Source organism: Anolis carolinensis, chromosome 4 (assembly GCF_035594765.1).
Source record: "Anolis carolinensis isolate JA03-04 chromosome 4, rAnoCar3.1.pri, whole genome shotgun sequence".
Taxonomy (NCBI): Eukaryota; Metazoa; Chordata; class Lepidosauria; order Squamata; family Dactyloidae; genus Anolis; species Anolis carolinensis.
In genome coordinates this window covers 148,918,660-148,939,828 of record NC_085844.1, presented here as the reverse complement: position 1 = coordinate 148,939,828, position 21,169 = coordinate 148,918,660, and the positions used below count along the sequence as shown (strand labels likewise).

The window sequence follows — 21,169 nt, the reverse complement described above, 5'->3', positions numbered from 1 at the left end:
CAGTCAAGTGCCTTTCTTGTCGAGCAGCACAGATAAGCATTACACACACATACTGTATATGTGCACACAAGTGAGCATGCACCTTGTAGTGGCACAACACAAATCCAAAGGGATCTTATAGTTTTAGTTATAGACTTGTAATTGGCATTGGATTGGGCCTGGGCCTGGGCCTCAGCCAAAGAAGACTTTTTGTCACTGTTTGCTCTGTCCTCGGTATTCACCCTAATTCATCATGTTGGTAAAGTCCATTTCTATATCTTGCCCCTGGAGCCTTCAGGATCTCAGCTATGTCCATGTTCAGTGAACATTTCCAAATTCCTCAGTGGTATTAAAGTTGCATCCATTTACCTTCCAGTTTCTATCAGCCTCAGCCACAATGCCCAAGAGTGAGAAAGGACAAGCAGACTGGAGATGTAAGGGAGATAGAAATTGGACAGACAAATGTGACATAAAAGAGTTTATGCTTGTGTGTCCCCTGCTGAAGCCAAGGTCTGAAGGTCTGAAGAGATGCCCATGAAACAGAAACATGTCTCACTTCTTTGTATCCCAAACTGAATGACAAAGACCAAATGTGGCCTATGGCAAATCAATAAATGACCTTTAAAAATAAATTGCAAAGGTCTTAAAGAAAAATAACTTAGTGAGACTTATTGTGTTCTCCTTCCTTGAATTGTGTTTGATTGCCATACTGGGCTAAAAAAAGCAGATCACCCAATAATAAATCAGATCCAACACCATTATTCCCCTTTCTCGTGAAAGTCACAACAGGATCTCTTTTTTGTACTCTTCCTTACCCCTTCTTGAACTTGGCCAGCCCTAGTACAATATTAGCCATTTCAGTGAGAATGAAGGTTTAAAGGTGGCTTCTAAAAGAAAACACAAGGATGCACTAAAGTCATATATATATATATATATATATATATATATATATATATATATATATTAATGAAGTTGTGTCAAATGTAGGAGATAAAATAGACAGTAGCCATGAAAAAAATGAATGTCTACCGTATTATTTTCCCATTTAGTTTACTGATTTTTTTAAAAAAATGTAAACATCCTTCTTGAATATGCCCCAAGATATAAACTTTTTCTGCATAGAAGCATTTTTCTTTCTATATTTAGTAGAAATGAAAACAGTAGCATGTGTTAGTATGTTAGGTATTTATTAATAGAGATGCTGCTGTCATCTTTGCTACAATTCAGTCTGCTAAACTGTCAGAATTTTGTTTACATAAATGAGTGGGGAATCCTTTCTTGTAGGTGCTCAATAAACTGCACAGCAATATTTAAATTTCTTTTTCATGTTCTCGTTAGAAAATAAATTGTATGCCCCCTCATTCCACAGTGTCATAAACATGGTAATCTATGGAAATCACCCAAAGCAACTACTGTGTGGTGCAACCTTAGGCATGTCTACTTAAATGTAAATCCCCTTAAATTAAGTGGGACTTACACCCTGGTAAATATGCATAGGATTGCAACCTGAATTAAGCAGATTCTGTACTGAAGGAACTCCTGATGAATTCAAGTCTGTCATGTTTATGGAAGACGTTATTGTCTATTAAGTGACAGACTGCCAGATGTTCATGAAGTAGCACAGTTATGTGTTGAAATCTTTATGAGTTGCTCTCTCCATTCTCAATACCTCTCTTACTTTCTATCACTGATGTGTCATACACTTCCATGTTCTGTTAATCACACATTTGATTAACACAAATGTACTTATGTATCCCTTTTGTGATGAACATTTCATAATATGGAGACCATACCAGTTATGAAGAAAAGTGAAGTATCGCTTTGAAACAAAAAAATGCTATTTAACTTCTGCAAAGAATCAATCCATCCAGTCTTTTTCCAAACCAAGTAACCAGACTGAGACTACTGCCATCAGGCTCAAAGAAGAAAGGAGTGTGTTGCTGCTAATAGATCAAAAGAAAAGGAGACGGCTATTGTTGCTGATCAAGTTTCCACAGACTTTTGCCAAAACCAAAATTTAAAGACAAATAGGATGTAAAGTGTCTTTGAAATATTAAGAGCAAGAATTTCACTAATGCAAACAAACTATCTCAGAGAGAGAAAAACCTTGTTCTTTGTTTTTCAGCTATATGGTAATTAGATGTAAATTGGTGTGTATGCACACACAATGACACTCACATACATGTACTTCTCATGTGAACATTGACTTTTACACATTGCTTTTGTTGCCTGGAATTCCCCCCACATTCCTTAGACAAAATACAATACATGAACACCCCCTAGGGGAATTTCACTGATGTTCAATCCAAATTTTTATGGCAGTTAAAATGGAGCAAGACCCTCCAAAGTTGCTTTGAATGGTCATTTATGTACCGCCCAGTGGCAAATACTGTCAGGGAGCCAGTATTTGAACCTTTCAGGTGATGTCTCTCGGAGTCCAAATCCATTTCCTACGTGATGTGGCAGTCTGCTTTCCCAAGGAGCAGCAGGCATTTCTATTTATGATAACTTAGTTTAAAGAACAGACAGATGAAATGGAATGCACATGACAGCAAAAATTAGGTTAGCAGGCAAAGGCCAAAAGGCCTCCATACATGGGGATTCTTTGTAGTATAACAGAGGAAAACAAAAGTGAAGAAATAGACAGTTCAAGACACAAACAGAAATGTTCCAAAAGAGGTTAAGTGAACAGTAAAGCTTGAGGGCGGTACATACGACTCAATTTACATATTGGGAAAAAGGACATTCATTTGCAGTATATGAAGATTCATTGGCTGTGATTACACAAAACAATAAGCAGGTGATCCATGGTTATGAGCAGTATGTTGGGGAATGCTGCCAAATCACTCCTGCTTCCAGTGAGTACTTTGCTTCTTTGGTATCATTTGAATGCCTGGTATCATTTGAATGTATGCTCCCCTCCAAAAGCAAAGAAATCAACAAAGACATCTAAAACAAATCCTGGATTCTTTCTGTCCTTGATGAGGGTTTCTGCGGCTCACAAGGAAAAGACATTGGTGGCTATCCTGCCTTTTTTCTTTAATAGATTTTTTTCTAGTAAGGAAAAAGAAGAATCAAGAATCACTGTGAAACTTGCTATGACTATCACATGTCCTCCTTCTTTGAAACCCTTGCCCTTTCTTCTGAAGTCTACAGTCCTGCATTTCAAGCTGCACATGCTTCTTCTGCTTGCTTTGATATTTCTCCCATCTTTACAAAAGCAGGTACTTCCCAAAGTACTAACTGTGAATGATATTTTACTATGCTAGGTAATCTCTGCAGGTGCATTTATTGTGCCATAGTCTGTTCCAAGAAAGGTGTATTAATTTCCTCCTCCTCTTCCTCGCCCCTTATCTTCTTCCTTTTCTTCCTCCTCATTATCTATTTCACTTGCTAAATCTGTATGACTGTTTCCTTCCTTCATTATGGACAGTATTTCTTGCATTTGGAAAAATTACAGTAATTTGAAAATAAAGACATCAAGCAAGTGTTTCTATTAGGAAGCCAGCCTCCTTTATAGTCCATAATATGCTCAATTGGCTTTAGATTGATCTGTGAATAAATTATAATCAAAACAGGCTTATTCACCTTAAAGCTTTGCTGGCTTAAGGTTTCATTGTTGATTCATTATGTTGTCAGCTCTCTATTGGCAGTCTAATGCTTTTTATATCTAGATAGAAACAGTTCCACTGGTAGATACTGCTATCTTTAAATGAGTAGGATTTAGCTTATCCAGTGAGAACAAATTCATCAATGATGAATCCCTTGAGAAATACCGAAGCAAAAATCCCATGGTTGCTGGAGATTTGTACAGTTCATCACTTACAAGGCTGCTTTGGGAAGCCTAGTGCATGAGATTTGCCTTTGGATAAAAGAGATAAAGTGAGGAAAGAAAGGGAAAACCTACATAATAACATTCAAGATCAAAGTGGTAATGAGTCTGACCACATCTAACACAGGCTGATCCTATATGTTACAAAAAAGTTTTGGTCATCACTAATAAATTGTGTCAACAGCAGCAGCAGATTCCCATTTTTGCAGACACCCCATCTTCAGGCAGAATTAGATTTTCTTAAGAATGCCTATGGAGAAGAAACTTTTCAACAGCTGTTCCCAGAATCTACAAACTAGTATGGTTGGAGAATTCTGAGAGTGGTAGTCCCCCTCTCATTTCTTTCTCTGAAGCTCTCCATTTAAAAGCATTGTTATGGAAACTCATCTTCTACAGATCAGATGGGTTGGGTATATCATTTTCTCAAAGCTGTTATGAAAAACAAATTTTCCAAACTCATGTAGTATAGTTTGGTAGTATATCATTAAGCATATTAAACAATTGAGCTATGAACCAATAGCTCCATGGTTCAATCTTATTTTTTTCCTGAGAAAACAATGGGTGTTATCTTGTTTAGCCTGCCTTCTCTGTCTTCAGTGCAGGGATCCTAATACTGATTGATCTTGTTGTTTTCTGTTTGTTATAAGAACTGCATGCAAAGAACATTTGCAAAGCTTTTGGAGTATTGTAGCTATCAGTGTACTATCTAGGTCACCAGATAGTACATTGTTCTCTGCATCTCATCTATTTCCCCAGCCCTACCATACATTGTTTTGTACTATCCCATGCCAACCCTTTTATAGCCTGGTCACGCCCATTCTTGTTTTTGTTTTTCCTTGGTGTGTTGATATCAAGTACGTCAGTCAATAATAATCTCCAATATTTTGAATAACCATTGATCAATCAAGGGTACTTCTTTGATTCACCAGTTTCTAGCAGAGTTTATCCTTGCAGCTGTTACAAAATAATAGAACAATATCTCTTTGTTTTGTTTTTCTTTTTCGATGTCCAGCATTCTCAGGAGGAACTATTTTGGTTCTATTTTCATTTTTATATCTAACATTTTCTGTGTTTTCTCATGAACTTCTCTCCAATACTTCTTAGCATTTTCACACATCCACCATGCATGGAAGAATGTGCCCGCCTGGTCCCCACATTTCCAACATTTATTTGATATATTTTGTAGCAATTTGCAAGCTTTTGTGGAATAATGTATCATCATGGTCATTGGTTCTTGAACATGGTCTGATGGAGCTTCAATGCTGCTGTTTTTTCTCGTATGTTTATTGTGCTAAAACAGATTGTTGAATTTTATGTTGCTCTTATTTTATTTTAGTGATTATTTTGTTTTAATGGATTGTTTGTTGTTTGCTTTTATGTCTGTTGGACCTTCTGTCCTATATGTAAGCTTCCACGAGTCCCTTCGGGAAGATGGTGGCGGGGTATAAAAATAAAGTTGTTGTTGTTGTTTGTTTGCCTTCAAGTTGTTTCTGACCAATGACAACCATAAATCAGGGCATTCTTGGAAAGATTTGTTCAGATAAGGTTTACCATTATCTCCTTCTGAGGCTAAGAAACTAGCCTCAGAAGTTCACCCAGTAGGATTCCATGGCCAAATAGGGAATTCAGCACTGCTCTCCAGAGTACTATTACACCATTACACCAATGTAGGTTATCCTTTTGGAATATTTATAAATGTTAATAATAATAATATTAATAATAATAGTTATAATCTGGTTGCTACTATATAATCAGCACAATTTTACCTAAGTCACATTTTCTCCAGTAAATCCCACATTCATTTGCTGACATGATGTTTAACTATACCCCTATTGAAGAATTCTAAGCAAGTATTTTACAGTGTGAAACTCAGAATGCTGAAAAATCAGAATTTAGAATTGTGGGATGATACATTCAGGTGGCTTTCCGCTGCTGACTAATATCAGAAGGTACTTGAAAGACAGGAATGAGAAAGCATGTATTTGCTTAGGTGTATATAAGAATTTAACAGGTGATTGCTATTTCAAGCTATCTCCCAGGTTGCTCTACTACAATCTCTTTTGGATCCTGATGCGAAATTGCTACTGGAAGGGTTTTTAGGATCTTTCATCTATTAAGGGTTATTGGGTTTAATCAGGGACTGCAATTCCTGTCAGCCCTGGTAGCATAGCCAATATTGAAGAATGCTTGGTGCTATAGGGCCACACAGTTCCTATCACCAGTTGTAATATAAACAGTCCCCAAGTTATGAACAAGATAGGTCATGTAGGTTTGTTCTTAAGTTGAATTTGTTTGTAAGTTGAAACAGGTATATTGTAAGTTATTTTCTGTCTGTGTCCCTGTTCAGAAGATTTCACCTCACTTTCTTTCCCTGTGATAATTGGAGTTTGAAAAATCTGGCTTGTTGTGGAAACAAGTAGTGGTGATAAAGCTTCAGTGGAGACACCTTTTCCCCATGATAACTCTTTCAGAAGTGAATTTCCCTTCCTGAGAGTAGATTTCTCTCACTTCCTGCTGTCTCAACCCTGTTCCTAGTTGTGAGTCATTTGTAAGTCGGGTGTTTGTAACTGGGGAAGGTAGGGTATTGGATCATTGCAAACCAAACCATGGCTCTCAAATAGCCTTAAATCATTGTTCATGTGCCAGAGCAACAGAATTTCCTTCTCTTTTTTTCCTCTCTCAGGAATACAAGATAAGAGGAAGAACTTTATATAGATTTGTTTTCTGGCACAAGTGTATTGAGTCTATCCTCGGATAGCAACATACTGCTTTGAGCCATGGTGTGGTTCCTATTTAGCATGCCTGGCTCAGTTTAATTAAATGCCTTCAGGGGAGCCAGTTGTCCTTGGGCATGTTCCATTTTCCAGGAAGAGGCCAACCTACCAACCAGGTTTGATTTACAGTGCCACTTGCCAGGTCAGAGATCATGACAACCTTCCTGAGTTGCAGCTGGCTTTATTGGATTGACATACAGACATTGTCTGTGGACTCTGGCATGGTTAGAAATTGGAGCTGGCATTCCTGGATTTTAGCATTTGGAGCTTAGTATTCTTCTCTGTTCCTGTATTATGTGAAAGCAAGCCCAGAGGCTAAAGATTAAGAAGCTCAATGAGGTCAAACAGTGAAATGAATACAATTAGCAGTTTCTCGAGTTTGCTTGCAACTTGCTGCCATTGTATGAACAGATCCAATATCCCTGTAAGTGCCATGTCAGAATAATCTCAGAGCATGTCTTATATAGTTTTGTGGAAAATCCATTAGTTGTGCTGGGAAAATGGTATAAAATATTGAACAAACCAAGCTTCTCCCCCAATATCCGTGACAGCTTAGTGCAACCTGCCCAGAACTAATGCCATCCAAAGGTATTACATTCTCCACCATCCTTGATCATCAATCATGCTAGGTGGCACTGATGGGAGATGCATTCCAAAACATCTGGAGGTGTGGCAAGTTAGGGAAAATATTTGTTTTGTGATCTTTCATGGAATGGAAGTAGATAATAAAATAACTGTCATAATAAATATTTAATTATAACTGGTGAATTTACTCGTAGGAGTGGCATGTATTTAGGACATATGCAGTGATGCAAAACTGATATTCAGATAGATATTCAGTAACTGCGAGCGAGGCCCATTGTCTCATTGAAGTAACACTGGAGAGCTCTGCGTTACTTTATGCTCCTAAATATTCCAGTTTTTGTTGTGGACATCAGAGTATATACATATTGCTATTCCAGGTTCTTTTATGTTATGGCTAGTGAAGTTTCCAAAATGCATATGCATCTATGCTGCAGACTCAGCAAGTTCATGCTACTTTCTCTTCTGACTTCATCTACTTAACATCAAGTTACAGCTTGTATCCACATCTGAAGGAAAAAAAGACCACCAATCCTTTCACTGACCAACCCATGAAATAACAGGAACGTGCATAGAAGTTGGATTGAAAAATAGGTCACTTTATTTAAACTGTCATCTATTAAATTTTCTCCTGTAAAAGGTAAAGATTTCCCCTGGCGTTAAGTCCAGTCATGTCTGACTCTGGGGGTTGGTGTTCATCTCCATTTCTAAGCCGAAGACCCGGCGTTGTCCGTAGACACCTGCAAGGTCGTGTGGTCGGCATGACTGCATGGAGCGCCGTTACCTTCCCACCGGAGCAGTACCTATTGATCTACTCACATTGGCATGTTTTCAAACTGCTAGATTGGCAGGAGCTGGAGCTAACAGCGGCCGCTCCCGCTGCTCCCAGGGTTTGAACCTGGGACCTTTCGGTCTCAAGCTCAGTGCTTTAACGCACTTCACCACCGGGGCTCCTGAGCTATGCAAAAATGTGTGTGAGGGAGGGCAACTTAGTGCAGGAGTAGCTGGATCAGTTGCTCTCTTTCAGTCCTCCCCAGCTTCCCATGGGCAAAAACACCCAAGCCCCAATAGAAACTCCCAAAATTGGGTTGCTCCCAGTCTACCTTGAGGGTTCCTACCCCCAAATCACATGGCCACAAATGATGGTGAAACCCTCAAGCCAGCCCCAAGGACCAAGAATCTCATCACATTGATGAGGTTCAGCGTTACCTTTTGTCCCTGTGGCGAATAGGGGGACAATGAGGCAATCCCAGTGTGGGGAAACATAGTCGAGCTGCTTCTCCCCACTCTATCCTGTTGCTCTAAATCAAACACGGGGACGATCCCATGTTGGTGGTGCAGCATCCCACGATACTGCTGACCCAGTTGATCCACAAAGCCCTGCCAGAAGTGAGGCTACATCATGTGATGAGTGGCATGGGGCTCCAAGGGTTAACTGTAGCAGAAGTGTCTTAGGACGTTGAATTTCCTTCATGTCATGAGGTCCCAAATTAACTCTTCTCTAATCAACAATGTAGGATACACAAAAAAACATGTGGAAAAGCAGGAAATGCCTACCCAGCCTGGAAGTGACTAGCAAACCTACACTGTGTCAGAGGCAGGAGGATGGGTCAAAGAAATGAAAGCAAAAAGGAGGGGCAGAGAGTGGCACAGGCTTTAGTAAACTTTGGCCCTGCCCCTGCCTCTCCTTGTCATGATGTCAGCATCAGAACATAGTTTTATTTTGGCCTCCTTTCATTGGAGATCAATAATACTGACCCACCTACCCCATACACATGCATATGCTATACAACATGAGGTTGCCAGGAGGCGAGAGGCAGATTTTCACCGCATGGTCCCAATACGCATCAATAATGCTATCATTGCCGTAATATGAGGGTTGAATGAAAAGTAATGCCTCCACCTTCGTTACTTGGTTTTAGATGGGAATATTTTAATAAATCAAACGCAGAAATAATCCTTAAAATGTGCTCTTTGACTACCACTATTCACTTTTCCACATAATCACCAGACAATTGGATACATTTCTGCCAACGAAGAAAAAGTTTTTTGAAGCCGTCACGGAAGAAGTTGATACTCTGTTTCTGCAACCAGCGTCTCACAGTGCCCATCGTGCACTGATCTTCTGATGGCCAAACAAAGCAATAACGTGACCCACACATTCTTGTGAAATGCTGATTACGCTTGAAATTTCTCTCTGAGTGATATGATGATCACCCTGAATCAATCTGTCAACCTTTTGCTCGTGAAACTTGGTGGTTGCTGTCACAGGACGTCCAACTCTTTGGACTCTCGGGACACCCGGAGTCCCATTTGGGAGATGGTGGCAGGGTATAAGAATAAAGTTGTTGTTGTTGTTGTTGTTATTTTATCAGTTTTCCCTTTCCTCCTCTCCTTGCAGTTTCTTTAATTGCACACACACAAATACATTCCACAAGCAGCCGTGCAAAATTTCCCACATGTTCCAGAGTAAATTTGGGTTAGGACTGCAATAGAAAGAAGAATTTGATCTAGCAACAATATCTGTTCAAGACACAGACATAACCCGTTAACAATTCTCCCATTGTTTCCCAACCCAGTTTTTCCTCCAAATTATTTGAACATTGAATATTTGTTTTAAAAGCTTGCCAGTGTGGATGAATGTGAGAATGTATGAGAACTGAATGGGTATCAGAATTTAACAAATGTGGCACTTTAACAATAAAGACGATAGGCAGACCCCCTGAAGCAAAAGCGAAGGGCAAGACAAACCGATTCAGGATTTGAATCATAAATACAATAGGGCTGTCTTTTGAATTACAAACATAGGAGGAAGCTGTTCACTCCAATGGGGGAAATGATGCCGCGACTCCTATTTTCACATACATTTTCACACAACCATAATTATTTACTCTCTATTTATTTTAGACCCTTCCCAGTTTTGGCCCCTACCTTGAACAGCGCAAGAAGATAATGGCTGAAAATAAGTTGAAACTGAAGGAAGAGAGTGGCCCATTTTCCCAGGTGGAGACAAAACACTTCATTCCAAAGAAGCCCATCCTAACAGTAAAGGTAAGAAAAAGAAAGACTTGCATTTTAAGATAACTCCTTTGATGGAATGCTTATATGCATTACGATGAGTCAATGGTGTGGCTATAGAATAGGGGATTATTTTTCAATCACTTGTCACCATAGGTTATTGGGCATTGTTCTCTGTATTGTACTGTGAGTTTATTTTATGCATTGTTTTAGGAACTTTGTGTCATGTGTAAGCCATCTCAAGTCCCTTTGGGGAATTGGAGGCAGGGTACAAAAATAAAGTTATTATTAGTATTACTGTTGCCCTTGCTGAGTTAATTGAGTGCCAACTACTTTTGCATTTTGAACTCAAGCTGTAGAATTAATTTAGTTTTACACCATTTTGACAACCATGGTTCAGTGCTATGAAATCATGGAATGTATAGTCTGGTAAGACAATAGGGCTCTTTGGCATAGAAGGGAAAAGTTCTTGTTTAACTACAACTCCAGTTATTCTATAGCATTGAGCCATGAAACTTGCTTAGTTCTACAGTGTATCAGCACCCTTAGTTTGCCACAACCAAAGTAAGGAGAAAAGTAAGAGGAGGAAATAAAAAGTGAGGCATTTTAAAAACTGGTGAAAAACTGGAATGGCAGAAGATTAATCAGAGCAATTTCTGCCAAACCTGTACAGTTGGAGAGAATGAAAGAAGAGACCTAAACTTTACAAGCCTTAAGCAAACTTCTCAGGGGGTGATTTTTTACATAATTGATTTTTTCCACGAGTCAAAATGCCAGCCTTGCAGAAATAAGAAGTACACATCTCTGTATGTTTAGTAGAGACATAAAGAATGCTTACAATTTTGTTCAGTCTTGAGAAGAAAGAGTTGAGAAGTGATGAACCAATGTGAAATTTCTCTCTCTCTCTCTCTCTCTCTCTCTCTCTCTCTCTCTCTCTCTCTCTCTCTTTGGCAAGACTGGCAAAACCAGCAATAAGAAATAACTTTTTCTGTGCAAAAGAAGACCCGCTGACTAGAATCCTTTTGGATCTTGTACATATGTAAAGTCTCATCTGGAAATGATTAGAAATTTTTGTCTATTAGGGAACATCTCCGTTCGGTTCAAGGGTCTAGAAGTGGGGTGACATCAGTCATGCACATGCACATTTGTTTTCATTCAGGTGTGCTTTCAGCTGTGCGGTTTTGCCATGCAACACATGGCACAATAAAAACATATCCATATACAGAGTTTTCTACTATATAGTCCCAATGTAACCTCTAAGCCAATGTATTCTATTGATTGTTGTTTTGTATACCTGTCACAACTATGTAATTTTGCTCTATCAATGGTTGTCATGGAAGCAGCTGGCATGAGTCTGGATCCAGGATCAGACTGGATCAGTGCCGGCTAAGTCCAAGGGTATGGGAGTTATGGGGTCTGCCTAGCTTTGGGGATGGGACCTCTGGCACCCCCAGGGTGGCTGAAGGGAGGGCCACACTGTGTTTCACTCTTGTGATTCTGTCTTACCCCCACCTTTGGTTTTCTGGCACAAGCTACTTTTGGCTCATTGATTCCCAGATTCAGGAGCAATGTAGGGTGCCAGCCCTAAGGCATCTGTAACCAATAAAGTTGTGGGCTATTTCCTCCCAAGCTCAGGCTGTGTGGAATGTTCTATTTGGCTGAGCCAGAGCAGGTCACTTTTGGACACACCCTTGTTATCCCATTCAGATAAAAGTGCTCAGATGCCTTCTTCTGAACCTCATTACCTCTAGGCCAGTGGTTCTCAGCCTGTGGGTCCCCAGGTTTTTTGGCCTACAAATCCCAGAAATCCCAGCCAATTTACCAGCTGTTAGGATTTCTGAGAGTTGAAGGCCAAAACATCTGGGGACCCATAGGTTGAAAACCACTGCTCTAGGCAAACAGCATGAACATGATTGCACTTACACAGAGGTACTTTGAAAGATATGAGATCTAGGGCCTTTTCACAGAGAACCCCTCATGTGTCTCTGATCAAACTGCAAACCCCAGAAATGCATAGGATGCAGCTTGGGCAGATATTGTGGAATTATAAACCAGTTGTTAAAGTGGATCATTGGTACAGAATAATAGGACCTTAGAACTGGAAGGGGCCCCATGGGATCTTCCACCCCATCAGTGCAGGAATCCATTGCTAAAGCACAGAGAAGTATTGATCTAACTTTTTAAAAACGTCCTAACACACTTGTAAAACTAGTTGATTGTAGTTGTTTCTCACACTTCTGTCATTGAAGCTTTGCTGTATCTTCATGTTCTCACAAGTATCTGAACCTATTTAGCATTTCTACAGTGAGTGATATTATTCCTCAGAACAAATATGCCTGTTTCCCCTCTTCTTTGGTAACTTCGTTCTCATCCATCTGCCTTAGAGTTAAGCATTTGTCCTCTCCTTTCCCCCTCTTTTTTCTAATTTGCCTTCCCCCATTTCTCCACTGCTGTTGATTAATAACTGCTTGACATATCTAATCTGCACATCTTTCATTTTCCCAGATATTGTGCTATACACCAAAATATCTCTTTTCATTTTAAAATGAACAATATGACTTTTCAGGCACATATGTGCTCCCTTTGAGTGTGTCTTCTGGGAGACATAATACAAGTATTGTGCTGTAGCCTTGGATAAAAGGATCCCTCTTAATTTATGCCTTGGTCTCTTGAGTTCGCTGTATTTTACAATATTACAAAAGAAGACAATAACCTCAGTAGTAAACCACATCAGAATGATTGAGGAGGACTCTTGTTTGGAAATTGAATTCTAGGTCTACATTTAAAAGTTAATATTTTAGAATTACTCCACACATTACTTTCAATATTTTTCACTTATGTGGCAGTTTTAATTTGGAAACTTGTTTGTGGTGTTTAGTTTCATTTCCCTGTACAAAGTTTATTTCAGATTATTGGTAAACCACCTTCTTTGGGGGACAATGAATTTACAATGTTTCTCCCAGCAACTTTGACTGTATTATATTTAATGTTAGTTTGAAAATACACCCCTTTATTTTACAGCTGTATTCACAGACTAGTAACATATGCAGGAGATACACATTTTAGCAAGTGGAGGGGCATAAACCATTTCAGGGTGACTGCGGCGGAAGGGTCTCTCAGTCATAGAGGGGGAGGAAGGAGGAAGCCTTTCAGTCAGACAGGAAATTTTTATTTTGATATCCCACCTCTGCCAGCAATTGTGTGTGTGTGTAAGATGCAATCAATAAGAGGAGAGGAAGATTCTCACAAACTTTGTAACTTGCAGTTCATGTCTGGAAGAAACATTAACAACCTTAGGTATGCAGATGATACCACTCTGTTGGCTGAAAGTGAGGAGGAGCTGAGGAGCCTTATTACCAAGGTGAAAGAAGAAAGTGCAAAAGCTGGGTTGCAGTTAAATATCAAGAAAACCAAGATTATGGCAACCAGACTGATTGATAACTGGCAAATAGAAGGAGAAAACATGGAGGCAGTGATAATGTGATATTTCTAGGTGCAAAGATGACTGCAGATGCAGACTGCAGCCAGGAAATCAGAAGACATCTACTTCTTGGGAGGAGAGCAATGGCCAAACTCGATAAAATAGTGAAAAGCAGAGACATCATACTGGCAATGAAGGTCCGCATAGTTAAAGCAATGTTAATCCCCATAGTAACCTATGGATGCGAGAGCTGGACCATAAGGAAGGCTGAGTGAAGGAAGACAGATGCTTTTGAATTTTGGTGCTGGAGAAAAATCCTGAGAGTGCCTTGGACCACAAGAAGAACCAACCAGTCCATCCTCCAGAAAATAATGCCCGGCTGCTCACTGGAGGGAAGGATATTAGAGGTAAAGCTGAAGGATTTTGGCCACATCATGAGGAGACAGGAAAGCTTGGAAAATCACGATGCTGGGGAAAATGGAAGGAAAAAGGAAGAGAGGCCGACCAAGGGCGAGATGGATGGACGGTATCCTTGAAGTGACTGGGTTGACCTTGAAGAAACTGGGGGCGGCGACAGCCGACAGGGAGCTCTGGCGTGGACTGGCCCATGAGGTCACAAAGAGTCGGAGACGACTAAACAATTGAGCAGTAGCAGCTCACTGAAGGGAATGATATTAGCGGCAAAGATGAAGTATTTTGGCCACATAATGAGAAGACAGGAAAGCTTGGAAAAGAACACGATGCTGGGGAAAATGGAAAGAAAAAGGAAGAGAGGCCGACCAAGGGCAAGATGGATGGATGGTATCCTTGAAGTGACTGGGTTGACCTTGAAGGAACTGGGGGAGCGACAGCCGATGGGGAACTCTGGCGTGGACTGGTCCATGTGGTTACGAAGAGTCGGAAACGACTGAGTGAATGTAAAAGATGATTTTCATGATGTTGATGGTGGTACCTATGCAGAATCCATGAATACCAAAGCCTGACATAGTGATACTGTGATTCCCTCTGCTGACCCAATCATTTCTCATAGTTTTCCTCACTAACTGAAAATGTGTAACTCTGTCTCTTTCCTCCATATCTCTCTCTCTCTCTCTCTCTCTCTCTCTCTCTCTCTCTCTCTCTCTCTCTCTCTTGCCCCATCTTTTCCCTCTACACACTTTTTCAATGGAAATGTTCCAGAGCATTGGATTCAGGGTTAATCCCATTACATTTTCTTTGGTGGTTGAAGAGGCTAATCCGAGATTGGCAGAATCTGGGACACATTTGTTATATAAAGTTTTTTTTACTCAGTGTCTGATACATTGCCACAATTTGTTTTGAGCATCAACCAAAAACTCTTCCCCAGCTTCTCCTAGAATTATTGTCATTTGTTTTCTGGAAGTACCAAATTATGCAAGTTACAGTGAGCGGGAGATCTGACAATAACCTCCTAAAGTTTTTCCTCATATTTGCAGATAAAAACAATGAGAAGTGAGATTTCATCAAATATTCCCTAGGAGAGACAAGCATTTCCAACATTTAAGAGGAGATGGAAATAACATTCCACAAAGTGTCTCAGAAAATTGTTTTCCAAGGACATTTTACTGAATGAAGTAATATATTACCGTCCTAGATAGCTACAGAGCTGTACTTACAGATTCAATCATATATACCTTTTTAAAGTTTTTTCAAAGAATCCTAACAGCAAACCTTGATTTTGCCATTTTATATAAGGGATATCATTTTGCTACACCATTTGATATAATTGGAGTTGAACTTCCATAATTTTTTTTTGGGGGGGGGGCGGGGGGGGGGGGTCCTGGGCATGTTTAGCCTGCAGAAGAGAAGTCTTAGATGAGACATGATGGCCATGTATAAATATGTGAGGGGAAGTCATAGGGAGGAGGAAGCAAGCTTGTTTTCTGCTGCCCTGGAGACTAGGACACAGAACAGTGGTTTCAAATTATAGGAAAGGAGATTCCACCTAAATATTCGAAAGAACTTCCTCACTGTGAGAGCTGTTCAGCAGTGGAACTCTCTACCCCAGAGTGTGGTGGAGGCTCCTTCTTGGGAGGCTTTTAAGCAGAGGCTGGATGGCCATCTGTTGGGAGTGCTTTGAATGTGATTTTCCTACTTCTTGGCAGGAGGTTGGACTGGATGGCCCATGAGATCTCTTCCAACTCTATGATTCTATGATTTATCCTGAAACTAAAACGTAGCAGATACCAAGAGTGCACTATATTTTGTAATGGATGATGAAGGCTGGATGGAACGAAAGTCAAACCTTATTGCCAAAATTTGTTTTGCTAGTTCTGAAGTTGCACCTGCAACTCTCCACTCTACTCAAGGCAGAACAGTTATGGGATTTGGGATAAGTATCTTTCAAATAAAGCTTTCCAGTGAATAGACTGAAAATTCTTCAACAGAAATGGAAATGTGAAAGTCTCCATACTCTCCACAACCTATCTCTGATTAATCTTCTCTTGTCCCACTTTTCAGCTACATTTTGAATGTCACAGTTTCTCTTTCCTGCTTTGTCCTCAGATAACTTCTACTGCTGAAAACTAATTTCAAAGTACAAAGGACTTTTCTCTCATTTAGCTCAGTAAAGTGGAGGAAGAAGTAGGGAAAGGAAGGAATCTTGTCCTGCCCAGTAGGCTTAGGCAAAAACAAACAGCTCCAACCTCTACTCACTTAAATGTTCTTCCTTATCAATAACGTTTGGCCACACTCTGGTGTTCCTTCCTCCACGTGTCCTCATTTTCATCTGTGAAATGTTAGATGACATGAATCTCCAAGGCTCCATTTAGAAAGTATTTTCTGAGACACGTCAGCCTACCTCTGTCTGGACAGCCTGTCCCAAGTCTTTCTTGTCTCTCTCCTCATAATCTGTAGCAAAGTATAATCAAGCTGCTCTGGCATCAGAGATTTCCTCACCAGCCTGACAAACTCATAAAACCTACTCACTCGGGTTTTAGCATACATTACACTTGGACAATGGGGAAATTTGAACTGCCATTTTCAGCACCAACCTTGCGGTTATCTTAATGTGTACATCCACCTCCCTTTAGTCTCAGCCATAGAGATTGCCAAGCACAACATAATGACTGTGCGGCTGAAGTGAGATTCAAGTCCAGCTTCGCCTGGTCTAAATCTAATTCCTTACCCAACGGATCTGTGGAGCATCAGCAAATTAAAAATCTGTGTAAATTCCTTCCCCCTGCCCCCCGCTTATGTTTTCCCAGCAGCTAATTGTTTTGACTGTAGAGTTAGATCATTAGCAACAGAATCATCAACTGGCTGCAGTTCTGTTCACACACCTGGTAGCCCCACTGACAAGGATGAGCTGCACAGGTGTCACCAAGGGCAGAATTGGGAAGCAACAGGATAGCAGAGGTCTAATTAAGGGCAGGATTTGGCCGATGGAGTCCTCATTACTGAAGCTAATGCACCACTCAGAACGAACACAGCTTGACTATCAGAAGAACTGGCTTGCTCTCATATGGAGCTGGCAGTTAGGAAAAACATCATTATGCTTCTAAATTGAACAAACGCAATCCGAAGAAGCCAAGATAAAGAGGAGATGAAACCCCACAATTGCATTTTGCAGTATAACTCTTTGGGAGCAAATCTGAGATTGAGGAGGGGGCGCCAAATTAATCTTCATGTTCCAAGAACGTTGCTGTTAATCCAAGGGATTTGTTATAAAGTGGGTTCAAGAGCAGAAAACCACTGCACCTGCTAAGCACCTTCTGTACCTCTTACTTTTTACTGAAGCTGCATAGTTTATCTACCTGTTACTTTTCATGTAAGTGATGCTCAATTTTACATTTCACAAAATGGTACTGCTAAACTGGACAATCTTTTACACTACAATTATAGCACTTGTGATGTCACTTTGACTGCCATGACTGTGTTCTATGAAATCCCGGGGGGGGGGGGGTAATTTGACAAGGTAGAAGAGCTCTGTGGGTGAGAATGCTGAATGTCCCTATCCTAAACTGGAATCCAGGCAGTTAAAGTGGAATGATAATGCCACAAATGTATTGTGCAAAACACTGAATTTTTCATTAAAGGCTATTACTGCAGAAAAGGGAATTGAACCTCCCCTCTAGCACAAAACTAGATGCAACCAGGATGAGTTGGGTTCAGAGATGGAACCCTTTATTTTTGTGGTCTCTCTATGCCTCACACAAATGGGTTTTGTCTGTGCAGAGGCTCTATTCACAATGTTCTAGAACTGAGTAGCTTGGCAGAGTATCACTGCTACACTTGTTCTACACTTATTCTTATAGGCCATCATGGTGTTGCCGGTTTTCATCATTTTCTTGTTCAAAGTCACCATCAACATTCTCTTGCCCTTCAAAACAGTCTTCAAAGAAATCTTCATCTTCTTCAAAGTCATGTTTTTTTAATTCCTTTCTTCAGATGACAACTCACCCATTCATAATGCCATCCAGTCACGGTCCTCTTCCAATTTGTGATCCCTAATTATATATCAGTATTCCACCAAATGGAACATCACCACAGATTTCTGGATACTTACCATTATTCAGAATTCTGAAGTATTTCACCATTTTGCCATATTGACATACCCCACATGACTCAAGAAGACTGTAGTGGAGAAGATTCCAGATCATTGCAAAAGAGATGGCTTCTTTTTCAGGTTCCTGTGATTCCCAAAAGGAATAGTGGTTTTCATGGATTTGGACCTTTATGGTAGGTAGGTAAAGGTAAAGGTTTTCCCCCGACATTAAGTCCAGCCATGTCCGCCTCTGGGAGTTGGTGCACATCTCCATTTCTAAGCCAAAGAGCCGCCGTTGTCCGTAGACACCTCCAAGGTCATGTGGCCAGCATGACTGCATGAAGTGCCGATGGACCTTTATGGGGTAAATTTTAAATCAAAGCCTGGAATTCTCAGAATAGTGATACTACACTCCATTTCACGATTCCCTCATAAGGGGGATTGGTTTGCGTCAATATACCTTAAGATGTATACTTGCATGCCGTGTGAAGCCACAACACTTTGCATTCCAAAGGTTTGCAATAAGAACAACCTATCGCAGTACAGTGCCCAACTTTCCCATTTGAGCAAGGTTTTGGAACGTGTGGTGGCCTCCCAACTCCAGAGATTTCTGGATGAAATGGATTATCTAGATTCATTTCTATCTGGTTTCAGGCCTGGCTATGGAACAGAGGCAGCTTTGGTCACTTTGGTGGATGACCTCCTCAGAAAGCTAGACAGGGGGAGTGTGTCCCTATTGGTTCTCATGGACCTCTTGGCGGCTTTCGATACTATCTACCATCATATCCTCTTGGGCTGTTTCACTGGAATTGGACTGGAAGCCAGTGCTTTACAATGGCTCTCTTCCTTCCTGCATGACCATACCCAGAAGGTGGTACTGGGAGACTCCTGTTTGAACCCCTGGTGATTGACCTGTGAGGTTCCTCGGGGTTCTGTTTGGCCCCCAAGCTATTTAACATGATCATGAAACCTCTAAGAGCGGTCATTTGAAGTTTTTGGAGTGCAGTGCCATACACAGATGGCACCCAACTCTACTACTCCTTCCCACCTAAAGCCAAGGAAGCTGTCCTGACCATAAACCAGTGCCTGTCATCAATCATGGAATGGAGGATGGCAAACAATTTGAAACTTAATCCAGACAAGACAGGGGTGCTTCTGTTCAGTCAGAAGGCAGATACACAAACACTCACTGAAGACACTCGTCTGTTGTTTGGGGGTCCTTCTGGACTCAGCATTGAATCTGGAGGCCCAGGTAACTGCTGTGACCAGAAAGGCTTTTGCACAACTAAAACTTCTGCACCAACTCCGGTGAAGCCAGATCTGGCCACAGTGGTACATGCCTTAGTTACATCCTGCCCGAATTACTGTAATGCAGTCTATGTGGGGTTGCCTTTAAAGAGAGCTCAGAAATCTCGGATGGTCCAAAGAGCTGCAGCCAGGTTGTTCACTGGGGCTGGCTACAGGGAGCGGGCAACCCCCTGTTGCAGCAACTTCATTGGCTACCAGTTTGTTTCTGGGGGTACAATTCAAAGTGCTGGTTATGACCTTAAAAGCCCTAAATGGTACGGTCCAGGCTACATGGGTGATCACATCTCCTTGTACGAACCTGCCCAAGCTCTGAGATCTTCAGGAAAGGCCTTTCTCTTACTCCATCACAAGCTTGATTGTTGGGAACAAGAGAAAGAGGACCTTCTCAGTGGCTGCCCCTGGCTGCTGGAACTCCATACCCAAGGAAGTCAGTACAGCTCCCTCCCTGTTGTCCTTCCGGCGGCAGGCTAAAACCTCTTTATTCAGCCAGGCTTTTAAAGAAGAAAGAGGAAGATTTAAAAGATAAAATCAGGGGGTGCTGTGACTCTAGAGCTTTGAATAGACGTTTATGGATTTTAACTGCATTTTAATATGTTTTTAAATAGATTTTAAATTGTATTGAAGTGTTTTTAATGTAAGCCACTTTGAGTCTCATTGTGGAGAAATAAACAGGGTATAAATAAACATTTTGTAATAATAATACATTTACTTCAAGTGTGGTGATTTTCTACCTAATGTTCAAGGGCTGGAGATCTATCCATATCTTGAGAATTAGCTGCTGCGTAAACTTCCCAGATCACACTTTTCAAGGATTTCCACGTGACATTGTGTCTTCAAGATTTGAGCCTGGATGTGAACTTCCAAAAGTCAATTTTGGAAGCAACAAAAATCATTGATTTCACAGAGGCTACACTGGGCTAATGTTCATGTTAAGCTTATTTACCTATTGAAAGAGTGGGAAAATCCTTGAGAAAGTCGAAATTCAATTCTCAATATTCCAACTATAGTGAAGTTACATGTGTAATATACCATGAGACTACCTTAATGCATCATCACAACTGTACACACAAAGTTCCAAAGGCAGATTTCAAAAAGCTAAATTTGTTGCTCATTCTGCATGGATGAACAAATCTCTCGATTCCACTTTTCAACACAATCACTTTAAAAATGAGCCTCAAATGCTTCCCATACAGGTTTTGGAAATTTCTTACCAAAGAATGATATAAATTAGATTCTCATCCATTCCTATTCTTTAAAAAGTTGTCAGCAATTGCTTGTTTCTCAATGTCTCCCACAACTAACTTGATTGGTTATGAGGAGGAATTATCTGACCATACCCATGCTATCCCAAGTTCTTAATTCAGTAGGTTAATGGTTGGCTGATTGACATAATTTATATTCTTCATTCTCATTTCAGAAAATAAAGTAGGAAGAAACAATACAGCTCCAATAAAAATTCATAAAGCAAAGCAAATAACACAATAAAATAAAATAGCAGGCATCCTGTAAAATGAAAGCTGACAACTCATTTCATCTTTTTAAAATAAATAAATAAATAACCTAATTACAAGTATAATCTATTTCCATCAGCTAGTGTCACGACCCAGGCGGCAGAGGCACCAATAACCATACACAGAGGCCAGAATCTAACTAATATCTTTATTGAAGGAATATATAAAGTTAATAAAAACAAGTATAGAAAATAGTCCAGAATTAGACCCTTCAGGAAAGGTCAGAATTAGTCCAAAAAA

The 21,169-nt window shown here is 40.4% G+C and overlaps 1 protein-coding gene across 4 annotated transcripts in view; it reads left to right on the top strand.

Moving 5' to 3' along the window:
- dpyd (dihydropyrimidine dehydrogenase) overlaps positions 1-21,169 on the top strand; it is a 668,284-nt gene that overhangs the window by 625,840 nt on the left and 21,275 nt on the right. For all 4 annotated transcript variants that reach the window (XM_062977979.1, XM_008109224.3, XM_003220086.4 and 1 more), the window contains one exon: positions 10,075-10,218. In XM_062977979.1, coding sequence (XP_062834049.1) covers positions 10,075-10,218 — 144 coding nt within the window. The remainder of the gene's footprint in view (positions 1-10,074; positions 10,219-21,169) is intronic.